This window comes from Myxocyprinus asiaticus, chromosome 10 (assembly GCF_019703515.2).
Source record: "Myxocyprinus asiaticus isolate MX2 ecotype Aquarium Trade chromosome 10, UBuf_Myxa_2, whole genome shotgun sequence".
NCBI classification, from domain to species: Eukaryota; Metazoa; Chordata; class Actinopteri; order Cypriniformes; family Catostomidae; genus Myxocyprinus; species Myxocyprinus asiaticus.
The window spans coordinates 40,921,304-40,939,083 of record NC_059353.1 but is presented as its reverse complement, the minus strand read 5'-3'; the positions used below and the strand labels follow the sequence as shown (position 1 = coordinate 40,939,083).

At 35.2% G+C, this 17,780-nt stretch overlaps 1 protein-coding gene across 3 annotated transcripts; it reads right to left on the bottom strand.

Moving 5' to 3' along the window:
• Positions 1–130: 130 nt before the first annotated feature.
• LOC127447213 (signal transducer and activator of transcription 1-like) lies at positions 131–14,915 on the bottom strand. Of its 3 annotated transcripts, none has more exons than XM_051708878.1 (24): positions 14,750–14,915; positions 13,095–13,222; positions 12,694–12,838; positions 12,493–12,588; positions 12,297–12,386; positions 11,796–11,874; positions 11,485–11,579; positions 9,986–10,137; positions 9,414–9,572; positions 9,127–9,219; positions 8,734–8,793; positions 8,422–8,451; positions 8,176–8,266; positions 8,020–8,058; positions 7,838–7,921; positions 7,342–7,440; positions 7,094–7,235; positions 6,923–6,978; positions 6,518–6,612; positions 5,123–5,262; positions 4,833–5,021; positions 2,636–2,726; positions 2,427–2,493; positions 131–2,288 (listed from the first exon to the last, which is right to left on the bottom strand). In XM_051708878.1, the coding sequence occupies exons 2-23, from the start codon at positions 13,220–13,222 to the stop codon at positions 2,463–2,465; spliced, it is 2,184 nt and encodes a 727-aa protein (XP_051564838.1). In that variant the 5' UTR covers positions 14,750–14,915; the 3' UTR covers positions 131–2,288; positions 2,427–2,462. The 3 variants fall into 3 exon arrangements, with proteins under 3 accessions (XP_051564838.1, XP_051564837.1, XP_051564836.1); XM_051708877.1 differs by having other exon boundaries at positions 2,432–2,493; XM_051708876.1 differs by having other exon boundaries at positions 131–2,493.
• Positions 14,916–17,780: the final 2,865 nt, after the last annotated feature.

The window sequence follows — 17,780 nt, the reverse complement described above, 5'->3', positions numbered from 1 at the left end:
GGAAATCTGAAGTACATTTCTTAGGCTTGTCTATTTACAAATAAATTACAGTACACCATGAACCATTTGTTAACTCACGTATATTTGATTTCAAAACACTGGAAACAAGGATGAGAAGTAGACAAATGGATGGATGAGAAAGAAGACCTGATATTGAAGAACTTACAAACCATTTAATAGTCTTAATTAGCACTTCACATTATATAACACTGTCCAATGTTTAAGAATATATTCAAATTTGGATTTGAAACAGTATTATACAGTATTTCTATTACACTGTGTCTAGCAACCTAAACCCAGTGGTGTGTTTACATTTGCAATTAAGGCAATGGTATATACATACAAATGTTTCAATGTGCAATAATAAATATGTGCTTCACAAGATGGAATTTTTAATCAAACAAATGAATTGTTCACAGAAGCAGAATTTCATAGTTTTTGCATGGATCCACTATTGCAGTAAACAAATTCAGAAAACAAACAATGATTAAAATGGTAACACTTTACAATAAGGTTCCATTCGTTAACACGAGTTAATTCATTAGGTATCAAGAACTGACAATGAACAATATAGTTAGTTAATAAAAATACAAATGTTCATTGTGCTTTAACTAATGTTAAAATAAACTTTTGATTTAAAAAATGTATTATTATATGTTGAAATTAACATTAACCAAGATTAATAAATGCTGTAAAAGTATTGTTCATTGTTAGTTCATGTTACAGTAACTAATGTTGTTAACTAATGTTAACAAATGGAACCTTATTGTAAAGCAGGGGTATTCAATTAAAGTTCCAAGAGGTCTGATCACGACATTTCCGTCCCACCAAAGGTCAGAACAATAATAACTTGTTTCGTAACCATTCTATTGACAATGTGTAAGAAATGCCAATTTTTTGGAATAGTTATTATAGAATGAGGACATTGGGGCCCCAAAGACAACTAAAGTACTGGGCTATGGGGGATCTTCTACCATATATAAATATATATATATATATATATATATATATATATATATATATATATATATATATATATATATATACACACACACACATTCAGATACCTATTGGGGCAAAGGAGGCCTTGTGACTGAGGAATACTGTATGGGGGTTCAGGGGTAACCTCTAAGAGAAAATGGAGGTAATGTAAAAGTCTTAATGAACCATTTTTATATTTTCCTTAAAATGAGAATCTACCAAAAATAAACAAACAATGCACATCTAAATAGTACAGTTTAAAAATACTGTTTGCTATATTTAAGTATAAATGGGCTGACTATCAAATAGGCAATGGAAATGTTTTTCATCATAAGCAGAGAACTTGTAATTTCAAAGTTTTGGTTGTCTTTTTTGCCATCCTTTTAAACAAAAATCTTTTTGGGTCACACGTTATATTAGGTGGCCTTAACTCCTATGTACTAACATTAAAAACATATAAGACTATGTATTTACTGTGTAAATACATATTGTCCTGCAAAATTCCCACATTTGCTGCTACTGAGGCTGAGATATGGGTAGGTTTAGGATTAGGGGTTAGAGTTAGGTTTTGGGGTAAGGGTTATGGGTAAAGTTAACAGTGTAACAATAAATGTAATTAAATGCAGCTACTTTAAATGTAATTACAATGCAACAACATGTATGTACATAATAAGTACATTGTATCAAATGTGTAAGTACATAGTAGTTAAGGTCACCTAATATAAAGGGGGTCCTCTTTTTGTTTATTATCAATAGGCTCGAAACATGTTGATTAATAAAGCTAATTTTAGACGGGGAAAAAATCATTTATGGTCTAAAGGCACTCTGGAGCCACGATAAATTGTCCTGCCACAAACCTTGCTTAGCTGAACTCTCTGAGTCATACTAGACACATGAAGATTGTTTCACTTTGCTTCATTTAAATTTTCTGCATTGTATTTTAGCGAAAGATGGCGGTATCTGTCTGTATTGCTGATCACTGTATTTCTCCGTTACGGTCTACTGTCGTGCAAATAACCACGTTTGCAGTCTCACAGTCTGAATGGAACCAATCTGAGGTCTGGACCCGGACCGCAGTCTGCTAATTGGTGACCGCTGTTGTAAAGTGTTACTATTAAAATTCATACTTTTTAAGAACATGCAGAGTTTTTTAACCATATTTTCACATTTTAATGTAAACAACAAACAAACAGCATAGGATTAAATAGTTTTAACAGTAAATATATTCTGTACTTTAACAGTGAGAATCATGGCTCCTCAGACAGGTGGAGAATAGAGCTGTAATCCTAATATGGTACAAAGGGGACCTGGGTAAAGATTTTGGATATCATCAGTCATGTCTATTGTACATTAGTGTGATCTATGTGTGATAAACAGTATTTTTAGAACAGGATCATTGTCCTTTGGATTAAAATGAGATTGCTCATGGAATGAAGTGCACATACTGTACCAGTGTGTCCAACACGTGTCCTTGATGTGTTTTAGGACTGGCTTGGGAGCCTTGATCCAGGACTAAGAAATGTAAATAAATACAATTTGACAAATGAATTTCCATGATATTAACAATTTTTGCTGATGTTGCTCAATTTACTGCTATGCATGCATGTGGTTTGTTCAGTGGTTTGTCATAAAGTAAGGAAAAGTCATTGCTTACACTTCTGACACTGGAATCATGCGCCTGCCCACATACGGGTCAACAGTAAGGGGGCTGTTTATTGGTCTGTCTATATCCATATCTTCTTGATCTGAGGAATACAATAACATTAACACATTAATGTCCAGATTTCCCAGAGATGCCTCCTTTTTTTGGGGGGGGGGGGGGGTTAATTTGCACTTTTAAAAGGATTTGCATCTTAAAACGAACATATTATGCAGTATTTTCGCAAATTTTACGTGTATTTTTTATGTAAATGTGAAATGGCAACTTTAGTAACTGGTGGGCACATATCAGCATACTCTCTATCCCTTTTTGTTAAGGTGTAGCCAATAGCCATATGGCAACAATTTATTTTCTTTCACTATCTCACCTTTCAGAAAAAGGTGATTTGATTTAATTTGATTTTGTTTTCAAGACAAAGGTTTTCCTGGGGTCACCATTAGAGGGGAGACACCAGCTGAAGTAAACAATTTTCGTATGTTTCTTCTACATTTTGATTTTTTATTTTATTTATTTATTTATTTATTTTTTTGCTGCATCTTTGATAAGTTAATTAGATGCTGTTTTAACTGATCAACTTTATCTATCATAGTTTTACAGAAAATTGAGAAAATATTAACATTTCCATATGGCAGCTCTGTACCACAGTTGAATTGCACTAATGCATTTTCTCATTGGGAATTTTTTTAGATAGTGGGATTAATTATATTATTAATTTATTAATTTGTTAATATCATAATATATGCATTTATACATTAATAACAAAATAATGAGCTGTCTAAAAAGCTAGGCTTTATTGACAGATGCATATATTAATGAATAAAAAATTATTTAATTCAAGAGGAAATTGATAATTTTAAAGAAAACCTAGTTTTTGAACAATTCCCAATTTTTTATTTTGTTTATTTTTTTTATTAGAGCTATTTTATGTCAGAAAATCAAGTGGGGAAAAATATTCAACCGTTAGAACATGAAGCGTACCATACAGAAATCCCATGTAAAACCAATGGAAAGATAGAGATAATAGTTTTGTCGACTGGTCACTAAAGTTGTCAGGTCAAAAATCCCATCCTAAGATTGTCTACTTGTATGTTAGCTGTTTTAAAAACATTTATAGTCACCACAAAAATATTTAAAGATGGTAGAGTTTTTGGCAACTGCCTGCAGGCTTAAAAGGATAGTTCACCCAAAAATGAAAATTCTCTCATCATTTACCCAACCTTATGCCATCCCAGATGTGTATGACTTTCTTTCTTCAGTAGAACACAAATGAAGATTTTTAGAAGAATATTTCAGCTCTGTAGGTCCTCACAATGCAAGTGAATGGGTACCAAAACTTTGAAGCTCCAAAAAGCATATAAAGGCAGCTTAAAAGTAATACATAATACTCCATTGGTTTAATCCGTCTTCTGAAGCAATAAATTTGGTTTTGGATGAAAACAGACCAAAATGTTTTTCATTATAAATCTTGACATCAGCAGTCTCATTGGCGATCATGATTTCAAGCTCGATTACTCTTCCTAGTGTCATCTAGCAGTCTGCGCATGCGTCATGCATAGAGACTGCAATTGCAAAATGTACAGTGAAAAAGGAGTTATATTTAGGTCTGTTCTTACCCAAAACCAACTGGATCGCTTCAGACGACATTGATTAAACCACTGGTCTTATGGATTATTTTTATTGGTCACTATTCACTTGCATTTTATGGACATACAGAGCTGAGATTTTCATTTGTGTTCTGCAAAAATAGGGAAGTGATTAACATCTGGGGTGGCATGAGGGTGAGTAAGTGATGAGAGAATTATCATTTTGGAGTGAACTATCCCTTTAAATGGGTTAACTCCCCGATTCTAAATGTTCTGATTGTATGTCAATACAAACAGTATATCCAACATTTAAGAATATTATATAATCACAGAAGGAAAAGTACCAGCAATGTGGCGCACTGACATTTTAATGTGATGCATTTTAATATATTGCATACTACATTTTTGTGGCACTCATACGATATACATCATACTCTTTTGGAACAGGATGTAGGCCTACTTATAGAACTACTGTTTAAGTTTTAAACACATCTTAACCTTTTACTTCTTTGTTTTGTTTACTTGCAAGTCAGTTCAGGTGAACAAATGAACTATCAGATCAACAAACAAAATGGAGTGTATAAATGTAAATGTAAAAGAGTATGTACCATCAGAGGGGCTTGTATAGTAATGACCAAAGGCGACGTCCCTTGGGATGTCTGGATAAAGGTAGATGAGGGGGTTTACTGGAACCTTCTCTGCAGCGGTGAGGTGATAGTCACGGATGATATCCGATAAAGAGATGTTCACCAGATCTGACCTAGTGTAGGGCTTCACCGAATGCATCACAGGTGTACCTGTATTTCATGCACATTATAGCACTCTAATATGGGACACACCAAGATATTGTTTATGTGTTTCTTTTTCGTACAATATTCCAATTTAAAACAACACGCACCATCCTGTGAGTGCTCCACCCATGTGATGGTGATTCCTCCATCTCGACAGGTTTCACTGAAGCGCAGAAGAAAAGTGCCTGGGAGTTTGTCTCTTAGCAAAGCCTTTTCTCTCTCTTTACTCAAAAAACCCATAATGTACCTGAATATGTGTAAGAAAGAGAGTGAAAACCTTGAAGCATTTCCCGTTTGATAAAAATGATTAATGAAATTCATAATTATTTTGTGGCATTACAACACTGTAAATCTTCCCACAGAATGTTACTGTCTCATGTGACCTTAAAGTCAACATGAAATGGCAAGGTTTTGAAAAGACTGTATTGCTTACTACAACAGTAGCCTAAATAATGCCCAAATAGCTATTTGGCTATTGGTTAACATTAAAGGGTAAGTACACCCAAAAATGAAAATTCTCTCATCATTTACTCACCCTCATGCCATCTCAGATGTGTATGACATTCTTTGTTCTGCAGAACACAAACAAAGATTTAGGTCCATACAATGCAAGTGAATGGTGACCAGAACTTTGAAGCTCTGTCACATAAAGGCAGCATAAAAGTAATCCATACGACTCCAGTGGTTAAATCTATGTCTTCTGAAGAAATGCAGTCATTTTAAGTGAGAAACAGATCAATATTTCATCCTTTTTACTATAAATCTCAGAATGTGAAAGTGAAAGTGAAGATTTATAGTAAAAAAATGACTTAAATATTGATCTGGTTCTCACCCACACCTACTACACCGCTTCTGAAGTCATAGATTTAACAACATGAGTCATACAGATTACTTTTATGCTGCCTTTATATGCTTTGTGGAGCTTCAAAGTTCTGATCATCATTCACTTGCAGACCAACAGAGCTGAAATATTCTTCTAAAAACCTTTGTTTGTGTTCAGCAGAAGAAAGAAAGTCATACACATCTGGGATGGCATGAGGGTAAGTAAATAATAAGAGAATTTTCATTTTTAGGTGAACTATCCCTCTAAGCAATCTAGGTTTAGGAGAAGTCAACTGGATGATAAAAAGGATGATAGTTTTGATGAAAGATCACAGAGATGTTTTTTCACTGGAATAATGTGCATCAATGAACAATCACACAATAAGACCACAAACTTGTGTTAAGGAAGCGAATAGGGTCCGTTTTGATTTCATTCTGACTTTAAATTCGGAATCTGCTCATTTAAAATTAGTTAAATGTATTTTTATTCTTTTTTTTTTATTTTTATTTTTATTTTATTTTTTTTGCATTTCAAGGAAACTTATTTTCAGACATATCTGTACAATGAACAAACATCAGCTGATCTACACATCTAAAATGGTAACAGATTCAAATATACTGTAGCAAATAGATCATTCCACCCCTATTTTCTCCTGTGTCTGTAATTGTGGATTTCTTACCCATCATTCCAAATGCTGAGCAAGTGTCTTTTAATAAGGTCCAAAATTCCATCCATCCACTGCCAGAATGGTATACCCTTCTCACTGGCAGACGTCTAAGTGAAAACACACATTATTTATTATTATCAAATTATTCTAACCCGGGCTAAAGAATATGCTATGGGCGTATCTTGTCATTTAGCAAGTTATTTAACATCTCATAGCATCACATATTGTATTCAATGAGTGTTGAGTAATGAAGGCCTGATTGTTTTGCCAAAGTAACCATATTCCTCTCTGCTCTTTATGGTATGGTTTCAACCAGTAAATCATGTGATGACAGCAGAAAACAAACAGAAGTGTGCTTTTAAAAGGAAAGCAAAAGCAACTTTCCTGTCTTTGTTTCGGTCATTTCTATAAACCCACCTTGCAAAATTTATTCCAAGAAATAAGTCCCTCAGGGTCACCTTGGGCTTCACAACCTGAATACAGATGTGAAATCGAAAACAACATTTTTAAACGGTTCTCTGCATTTACAGTAACTATGAACATTTACTCTGACCCGTTTCTAGTGGTGATATAGGAAGAAAATCTCACCAAGAAGTTTGTCGGCCAGCATTCTGAGCTGCTCAGAGTTCAGCACACGTTTGGTGACAGAAGAAAACTGCCAACTGATCACCTTTGAAAGCAGCCCCCATTTCACCATTGGTGGATTCAAGAAGAATGCCAGATTCTGAGACTGAGACAGCGAGAGGGACAGCAAGAGTCAGAATGGAAACATCAGTGGAGGACAAAAAAACAACAACAACAAAAAACAATACAACAATGATGGAGAGCAGCCTTACTTGGGGTTCACGGCAAAGCATGTTGTACCACAGGATGGAGGCCCAAGAGGTCGGCAGTTGATTTACATGGGAGATCACCACGATAGGCAGTGATGTGATCTGTTTAAACACAATGAAATGTTGATAGTGAAATGTAGTTAAATGCAATATGTATTAGGGTAGTGTGCCATTCAGAACAGGGATTAGGGTTAAGGGGTTAAATTAACTGTTTAACAACAGATGTAATTAAATACATGTACATTAAATGTAAATACATGTAGGTACATAATAAGTACATTGTATCAAATGCTTAAGCACATAGTAGTTAAAGGCACCTAATTTAAAGAGGGCCCATGCATTTCATTATGCAGTATGAATTTCAATTCAAATTCCAACTACCCCCAACTTTCAATGGATTGAAAGGGAGCAAATTATTACATTTAGAATGATTGGTATGGTAGTTTCCACTTGAAGAAATGCTAAATTTCAGATTTCTCTAAAAAATGAGTCACTTTACCGATAAATCAATGGATAGTTCTGGCTGAACAAGCTGAGTATCAAAGCTAATTAAATGCAGCTCTTCAGAAACTATGAGGGAATTCTGTAACAAAACAAACAACAACAACAAAAAAACATTTTAATACCAACAAACGATTATTTTAGTAATTTAGACTATTATGTGACTTTTTGTAACCCTACCTCATTAGTTCTGTTGCTAGTTCTCATTTCTTTTAATTGCTGTGGAAATCAGAGGGAAAGAAGTAACATTCAATTGATAATTAGCCATTATCATGTATTCATGATGTGCTGTCAGTTCTGTCTTATCTATTTTGTTCTCCATTTTTCACGTCATACCAAATGACGGAATTCTGCTGCTAGGCTTCCACTGGATTCCTCCAAGTTCATAACTTTAGATGCCGTCCCTAAAATGTTGAATTTACGGGATCTAGGACATCACGCAACAAACAACTGCATCACTTAATGCATGATGACATGCATAAAATGCTTAAAGGCCCTATGTAATGAACTAACTCAAAACATCATATTATTGTAATTAATAATACATTTGTGCTTATAGTTTCTATGTCAAATGTGACCTACCCCTTCACCGTGTCCCTCTCTGTTAAATCTCTACAGGAGGAAAAAAACATATAAATGCATGTAAACTATATGGACACATACAGTATAGATAGATAGATAGATAGATAGAGAGAGAGAGAGAGAGAGAGAGAGAGAGAGAGAGAGATAGATAGATAGATAGATAGAGAGAGAGAGAGATATAGAAAGACAGACAGACAGACAGACAGACAGAGAGAGAGAGAGAGAGAGAGATAGAGAGAGAGAGAGAGAGAGAGAGAGAGAGAGAGAGAGAGAGAGAGATAGATAGATAGATAGACTGATTGATTTACTTACTTGTCAATGGAGGCTTTTACTTTTAGCTGACAGTTCAATTCAGGCAGTTTGACTAGTGATCTACGAAATTATGGAAGATTGAGTCAGTTGGTTTTACCTGAATAAATATTAAAAAACATTTTAATTTTGTATGTAGCGGTGTATAATTAATGACTAATTATCACTACAGGATGCATTGCTGTTATATGTGTAGCACTTAGCAACACATTCAACACAATAGCCCCTGAGACAGCAAAGACAGAAATCAGAAAGCTACAGTACAGTGTCAGCAAAGGCACTAAACTTCACATTTTAAATATCTGGAGCATTTTTGCTCCGAGTCCTGGTTCATTTCTGACGCTGCATTATAGTGTCTGTGGAAAACCCCGTGAAGGCAACTTCAAAGGAACCTACCTGATCTTAACTGTGAATTGCACTCCTGTTTTTATTACCAAGGGTCTCTGTGGGTGTGTGGGCATGCATGGCTGTCTCTCCACCACAAGGGAACTGAAAGACACACCACAACCACTTTCATCCTTTTTAAGTCTATGATCTATCAGAATCAAAATTCCCATGTGAACCTTTAACCCACAAATGCTCCCACTCTTATCAACATACCAACTCTTTCGCTTTATACTAAATGTGCTCTGAATATAAATGCAGAATGTAAAGGATGGAATGGTTTGTGTGTTATATCTCACTTCAAAATGATGTTTTTGAAGAGTGAAAGGGCCTGATCTTCCAGCTGGCTCTTGCCCAGTGTTAGGGGGTCATTTTCGTAGGTGAATTTCTGCACGAGTTCTTGCACTTTCTTCAGCTGCTGACGGATTTGTTGCAAACATTCTGCCACCACGGTGAACCTGCACAATTCATGCTTTAGCTGATTAAAACAATAATTATCTGTGGCATACACACATACACAGTGACTCCATCAGTGCCATGGACGGCACCAAAACAAACACTGAACAATGTCCACATATACACATATTCAATAAAATAAAATTCTTCTGAGTGCTTAATCACATTCTATACATACAGAGTTTGGTTATATAAAGTAGAAGTGTGTAACTTTTCTGTGTTGAAATACTCTCTCCAAACCCAGCTTAATATGCAAGACAACAATAACTAATAGTAACTGATAGCAATAACTATCACAGTATCAGCCAGAATTTAAAATAGTTTGTAGTTTTTATTAGCTTTGTAAGAGTTGGATGACAATTCTCTTTATTGCATCTGTTATGGTTCATAAACAGCACTGCCTAGAGGTTCTCACCAGCTCTGCAGTTGGTCCAGGCAAGCGTTGGGAGGGCCTCCAATACAAGCCATCTGTTGCCGTTGCTTCCACTCAGGTACCTCATCTGATATGAGTCTGTGCTGGATCTGCTCTGCTAGAGTTAGTACATTAGATATTTCTTTTATCACCACCTGCACACACATACACACACTGAGGTCAGAAAATATAGCGGCCCCACAGAGTGTATTTGACACTTAGGCCACACTAAAAAATGCATGAGTGTTATCATGTTAAATAACTAAACAACCATGTGGGATTTATTTTAAAGAAAGATAGCATAAGTACACATTCCAAGCAAAGCATTTAAAAAAAGATTAGTTAAGTTTTAAGTTATAATACAATAGATATACTAAGAATAATCTGGTTGTCAGATTATTATGATTACATGGTGGCTACTCTGCTGGGACACCTGCGAGAACACGTTTTGACCACCACCAGCAATTTTTCACACCCAAATTTAAATACTCACCATACACACATACAATGAAATAATAGCAAAATATTGGTCTTTTTTTTTTTTTTACAGAAGACCCTCCAAATTTAAAAACAAGTGTCATATAATTCATAAATAAATTTGTATATGTTTACAATCTTATGATAAACATGCTTTTTTTAATACTCTTTTTCAAAGCCTGTGATTCAGGCTCTGTTTGCTCTAAATCCTTGCAAAAAGTGTTAGTTCATTCCACTAGATGGCAGCAAGTACTCGGAAAATGATTTTTCTCTCTATCCTTTCATCACAATATATATGCTCTTGACATCTGAGACATAACCTTGAATTATTTACCAAAGCAAGCTCACAGACAAGTGAAAAATGGCCTATTTTGAAGAAATAAGCTGAAATAGAGTTTGTGGCAACTTAGGGCTTACAGAAGTCATGATCAGATCAGACATGTTGTCTTTTGGAGATCATTTTTCACTTTTGATAATCATTGGAACTGTGGTGTTATGGCAACAAAATGATTTCCTGAGAATCATTCCTGATAATGGGAGCTTTCATTTGATATAAAGTATGACTTGTCTATTTTAGTGTTATTTTTTAAACTTTCATACTTCTTTGATATTTCTATATCATTAGAATAGGGTGGCGGCACACTGGCACTCATTTGTGACTGAGGTTTTCAAGTCTTATCTTGTTATTTTATGTAACATAAATGCAAAAGTGATAGAGTTTTACGCTAAAATTATTATACACCCCTCGGCCCACACAAGGACCCACCGGTGGGTCCACAGAAAGGGGAACTGATTTCATAAATCCATGAATATGTCATTATACCACTTGCTTTGATATTTTTTATTTTAGAATTACGTGTCAAAATACGTCAAATACTTTTTGGGGCCACTCTATTTGTTATGTTTAACTATGTAAGGAATGCTGATGAAGAGATATGCAGTACATGCCAAACAGTAAATCTGTGCACCACAGATAGCTATTAATATTCATGTGCTGTGAGCAGGTGTATTCAGTCTTGACGTACCTCTCTTTTTATATTCATCCCAATAAACATTTGTCTAATAACCATTTCTTCCTGCTGGATCCCTTTAGTTATCTGGCCATTCATTTCAACCTCCACTGAAAAAATAACAAAACATTCATGCCAGTTTTGATTCACTGATATTGATTTATTAATATCTAGAAATATTATACACTCCCATGTGTAACTGATTGCATAGAACACATCTGTATATTTTTACATTGATATAATTCAATTCACTGTGATTGTCACCCCAATACTTTAGACCAAAAGGTACACTCTTTCTTTACAGTAAAGAATTGCTTAATACTTACCTCGACTCTGCAAGGTCTTTCTCTTAAAGTCATACTCATCTTGCACATCCTCCAGATCCTGTATGTCCTGTTCTGTTTCCTGGAGAGAAATAAAAAATACAAGTTGCAGCCTGCAAAATGTACTGTATGTTTAAGATACATCTGCCTTGACATTCAGGTTAGTCCAAAGTCAAAAAGGAAATTCTGATTGATTGTTTTAAGCATTTCTGTGATAAAGATAAAAATGGACACATCAGCTCCATATGATAATGGTAATGAGGAACAGCATTAAGGCAGTAATATCAAAAAGTGTAGGTAAGAATGAAGATACTGTATGATTCTGAAAGTATATGGTTCAGGTTGTTCACCTATTACATTCAGCATTTTATTGTTTTCATTACAGCTCTTATGCAGAATTCTATTTTAGTATGTAGATAATAAGTATAGGAAATGTAGAGAGAAACTATTTCTATTATCTTTTGTCTCCATTCCAAAAGTTAATTATTCAGTAAGATGGTTTACCTGCACACTCTTCTTCAAATTGTTGACGTTATTGTCCAACTCATTGTGTTGTTCCATCATAATACCCCCCTGTGATGAGTCAGATTGACCCTGAACACAAAATCAGGTGTGTTCTTTACTTGGAACAATGAAAACAGAAGCACTTAGTAAAAACTGCAGGATGCACATTAGTGTGACTCAAAAAGAAATGTCTTACTTGAGTACTAATTGCAGTTTCCAGTATTTTCCTCTCTTCATTCAGAATGCTGGATATGATCATAGCCATGTGAACAGGATCTTCCTGGAAGTGCTCCTAATGGGAGACGATTATTTGCAATGGTTGAGCCATATCAGTTTTGATTAATGACAACAGTCAGATTTTATCTTGAAAGTAACAATGCAGGGAGAAATTGTGCACCTGCAGGTTACGCTTGATTTTGCGTATGTTATGTTGCAACAGGAAGTTGTTTCCCAGGCTGAGACGACTGTAGTGCTCATCTAGTTGGTTTAGGAGATCGTGGAAGCGCACGGTCGCCAAAGACACATTACTTGCAACCAATTCCCTGCATCCAACAACAGGGTGTTAAATATATGTGGATTTACAGCAGTGATGCAGAAATTCAAATGTGCTACAGTGTAATAAAATAAAATACATTTATACATGTATTTATTTATTATAATATATAATGCATAAATAAAATAAAAAAGACATATTAATATGAAAGAATTTACAGCAGTGATGCAGAATTAAATTAAATTAAATTCTCATCCAAAAAGAGGGATTAACAGCTTTTATACAGTATGTTGAACAAATCTCACCAGTCATGACTCTCAATCCATTGGCTGAGATACTGACGAATCTCCATAGGGAAAGCATCATTATAAAGCTGGTCCACTTGCTCTAAATACAGAGTGTCCAGTAGCTGCAGCTGGTGCCACAGTGTCATCTAAAAGCAGATACATACATTCCATTATTACACAAGAGCCTTTAAGTACAACATCCTGTCTGTGTTGATATTTCTCACCCAGTATTGTGTTATGTGCTTACCAGGCAAAGAGTTACAAATAATAATGAATAAATGAAAAATAAATTAGATACAAATTATTTTAAATAATTAATATTAAAATTAAAACTAGTAATAGAAAATACTTGTTTTAATAAACTAATATTATAAATATTGTACATCTGTGCTGACCCTTTCAAATCATTGCAAATCCGTTCAAGAGGTTTGATTACCCTAACATGCCCTATGCATATAAATAGGTACTATTCAGTGAGATAAGTTATACTGTAATTGTCTACAGATGTATGTAAGAAATAAGAGGGCAGGAATAACCAGCAGACATATTTAGTCAACACTACACATGCCATAGATCAAATATATTCTGTATAGTTAATACAATATTTAACTTATCCATTCTTTTCAAACTGTTAAATATCTGAAATATTTCAAGTAAATCTTCTGCACATCTGGCATTACCAGGGTTGGGGAGTAATGGGATTGCATATTTAAAATACAAAATATAAGTAACTGTATTCCACTACAGTTACAATTTAAATAATTGGTAATTAGAATACAGTTACATTCAAAAAGTATTTCATTCATTTAATATTTAGTCCTTTCAGATGGAAAACATTTATCCATATAGATGGTGAAACAATTTCTTATGATGTGTTACATTCATACGAGCAGACAGAGAAGTGAGTTTGAAGTTAGTTTGGAGCAGAAGAAATAGAAATAAACCTTGTGTAAATTGTCAGCTTTACGCTAAGCTAAAATGCTATTTCTAGCCATTTTACATGCACATGTTATCAGGCACAATCTTATTTTTTTATCAGGAAAATTCACGTTGGATCATAATTTCTTTTTTTCTAGTAAGACCTTTGATATTAGGGCAAAAATCTTCTTTTTGATAATAATTTTTGTATAGTTTTCCTGTAAAAATATCTAAAAATCCTTAAAACAAGATCAATTTGATTCACCTTGTTTTAGAAACAACACTACATAAGATATTTAGGTTTTTCAGAGAATGTATTTTTAACATGTGTATTTTGTCTTACTGTACTGGCAGAGTTTTTATAGTCAAAACAAGTGAAAAAATCTACCAGTGCTGAAGAAGTAATCCAAAGTATTTAGAATACGTTACTGACCTTGAGTAATCTAACAGAATACTTTACAAATTACATTTTACAGCATGTATTCTGTAATCTGTAGTGGAATACATTTCAAAAGTAACCCTCCCAACCCTGAGCATTACACACATCTAGCAAACTGCATTCAATGGAATTCTTGTTCAGTTTAATCCATAGCCTTTAACAAAAACAAACACTATGAGATAATGGATACATAACATATGATCAAACTTTTAAGATATAACAATTACAACATCATTTAACTGTCAATGCCAACAATCCAGTTGTGATTTCCTATAGGAATCAGTGTTCTGAAACTATTAACATAACAGAAAATTACCTTTCAACATGGAATTGGACTCAAGACACAAAAGGCGTATTTCTCAGGCTAAGAAGGAAAGCTACACTTAGACTAAACAGTCTTCTTCAACTTCAGACTTTTATTCTCTCCAATGTGCTAAAAAATGTTACAACATGACCCACTGACGCAAGAGGATAACAGCCAATCATCTTCAGTGTGTATTTTAAACCAAGCACCTTTGGCGAATGGCTGTTCTAGGAAAGTACAGCCCTCCCTTGACCAATGACTCAATGATAACAGAAGTGAAACTAATGAAAACAGAAACTCATGCGAAATGTGCAATACAAAGCATGCAATCATAAAATCCAGTTTGGCAAAGGTTTGATTAGGATAATGAGCTAAGAAACATTTCTTTAAGACTTTCTTATCAGATTAAAAAATAAATAGACATTTTGATGCACTCTGTTACAGTATGCAAAGTTATAGTTATATGTACTGGACTGTGCTACACGGTGTAAGATTCACGATCAAATGCCATAGGTAGTTGGCAGAGTGTTCAGTGCTAATATGCTGTGGTAGAGGGGGGATGTGAAACTGATGGAACAGCATCCAGGTAACCACGCGTTTTCTGAGAAAGCGAGAGTAGAAGCGCTGCAGGACCGAAACTAAGAAACGAAACTTGGAACTGCGTCAATTCCTTATTTTATTCCAAGGTGCGGGGTGCACTTAGGAGAGCTGGCGATTACCGTATTTACTCTCTCTACATGCACAGATCAGCCACAACATTAAAACCACCTGCCTAATATCGTGTAGATCCCCCTCGTGCCGCCAGAACAGCTCTGGGCGTTTTCTACGAGCGATTCTACGAAAGTTCGTCATATTTTATGTGCGTTTCCCAAAACTGCGCTTAACATGAACGAGCGAGGACGCGCTTTAAGTGCTAGTTAAGAGAGACGCTGTCCGTGTAACAGTGCTGAAATGTGATCGTAGGCTATATTGCTGCTCGTCATAGTCTAGTTTCCATCCACTTTTCGCGATATTTTGTTGTCGACAAAGAGAAAATGCGTTAAAAAAAAATAAAAAAAAAATCGCGAAATTTGCCGTCTTCTGCCTGTTTCCATTCAAATGGACTTTTATCGATAAAAATGGTGTGCGTGATGACGTCATGCTTAAAAAAAAAAAAAAACACTTTATCGCATAAGTTTTGGTTTAGCGCAAAATAAATCTGCCCTGAAGCCGTTTCCATTCAGAAATGTGTGTTTATCGCTAATTCGCTTCCCAGATGTCCCTAATTTTTTTTCTTCCCCTGAAGTTTTGGTAAAATGGGGAGAGTATTGAGACAATTCATTGAAATTATACAGTTTACTGTCATTTTAATTTAACAAATAAATGCAACCAGAAGAGGAGGAATTGCAATCAAAGGGGAGCAGTTGCCCTTCTGATAGGACTGTAATGTTGGTCCTGAAGTCATCAGAGAGGGAAAGTTGATTTGGAACGTGTTCTTGAAAAGTTTGAAGATTTTGAGAATAGAAGCCGCAGGGATAACATTCGAATTGTTGGAATTCCTGGCTCCCCCGAGTGGCTGGAGTTTGTTTTGTTTTGTGGATTAACACTTTTCCTTAAAGAAACTTTTGCATTGACAGAAGATCACTTTTACAATGAAGTTCCCGGGCAGATTGAGAATAGACACTACGGATGACCGCAAAATATATACATGCCCACACAAAGGATGTCTTTTATAAAGTTGGCGGACTGTGTAAATCATGGGATATACTTTTATGCGGTCTCCGAGTGAATTGACTCTTGACCATCCGAGGAACCGGGATGCGTGTTTCGTTTCTTTTTGTGCTGTTCCGCCTAGTGTTTGGAGCTTGTTTTGTTAAATAACATTACTTCGGGACAGTTATGGATGATTCTGTCAGATTCCTTGTGCTTATGCCTCCTGTTGGCTGGAGTATGATTTGTGGAGTATTTTCGTGGGACATTGGAATGATTACGTCATCTGCTGTACTCATCAGCTGGCTCACTGAAGATTAGTTTGTCTGTCTGAGGAAAATGAACGGCTTTATATCGGCTGGAATTTGTTTTGTGAAGGAACACACCTTCGAGACAGTTCTGTGAATGAGTCTACACATTCTTTGTGTTTATTCTGCCTATTGGCTGGGGTTTGTTTTACAAAATATTTGATGTTATGTAATTTTGCCTTACAAATTTGTGTCAAAATTGATCAATCCGATGGCAAAATTGTCGTGGGGGCTCTCGTAGGCGTACATGGACTCTTTGAGTTTAAAGGGATTGATGCTGGTTGGCGCTTTCGTGCGTGGGGTTAATGCGCACGTTTTTCTTTTTTCTGTTTGTTTTGTTTGGGGGGAAGTTCGGGGTTTTATTGTTGCATTAATGTTGAAATGTGGTCTTCATAATTTTGTTTTTGGCACACAATTTATTTTTTCTATTATATCAAATTGTCAAATGTTAATATGAGTGTACTATCTCTCTCCACATGGAATGTGAATGGGTTGGGGCACCCCATAAAAAGAAGGAAGGTTATTTCTTTTCTTAAACGTAAGAAATATGATATAGTCTTTCTTCAAGAAACGCATCTTTCCCCGCAGGAAGCTGAAAAATTTGGGAAGATATGGGGTGGACATGTTTACTTTAGTGCTGGCTCAATTAAGAGCAAGGGAGTCATTATATTGATTAATAAACATCTACAATTCAAATATCTTGAACAAACTAAAGATAAATTAGGAAGAGTCATTATTGTTTTAGCTGAATTCAAGGGCAAAAGTTGATTTTGGCTAATATTTACACACCTAACGCTGACGATCAGGGCTTTTTTATAGATCTTGAAGGGATGTTGCAAGTCGCTGGCACCCCTCATGATATAATTTTGGGAGGAGACTTTAATCTTTTGATGGACTCAGTCCTTGATCATAGTAAAGCAAAAGTGTGTAAGCCCCTTAGAGCAACATTGATGCTTCACAGGATGTGTAAAAGTCTTGGTCTTACAGATATTTGGAGACTTTTGAACCCATCTAGTAGAGACTATAAATTTTTTTCATCAGTCCAT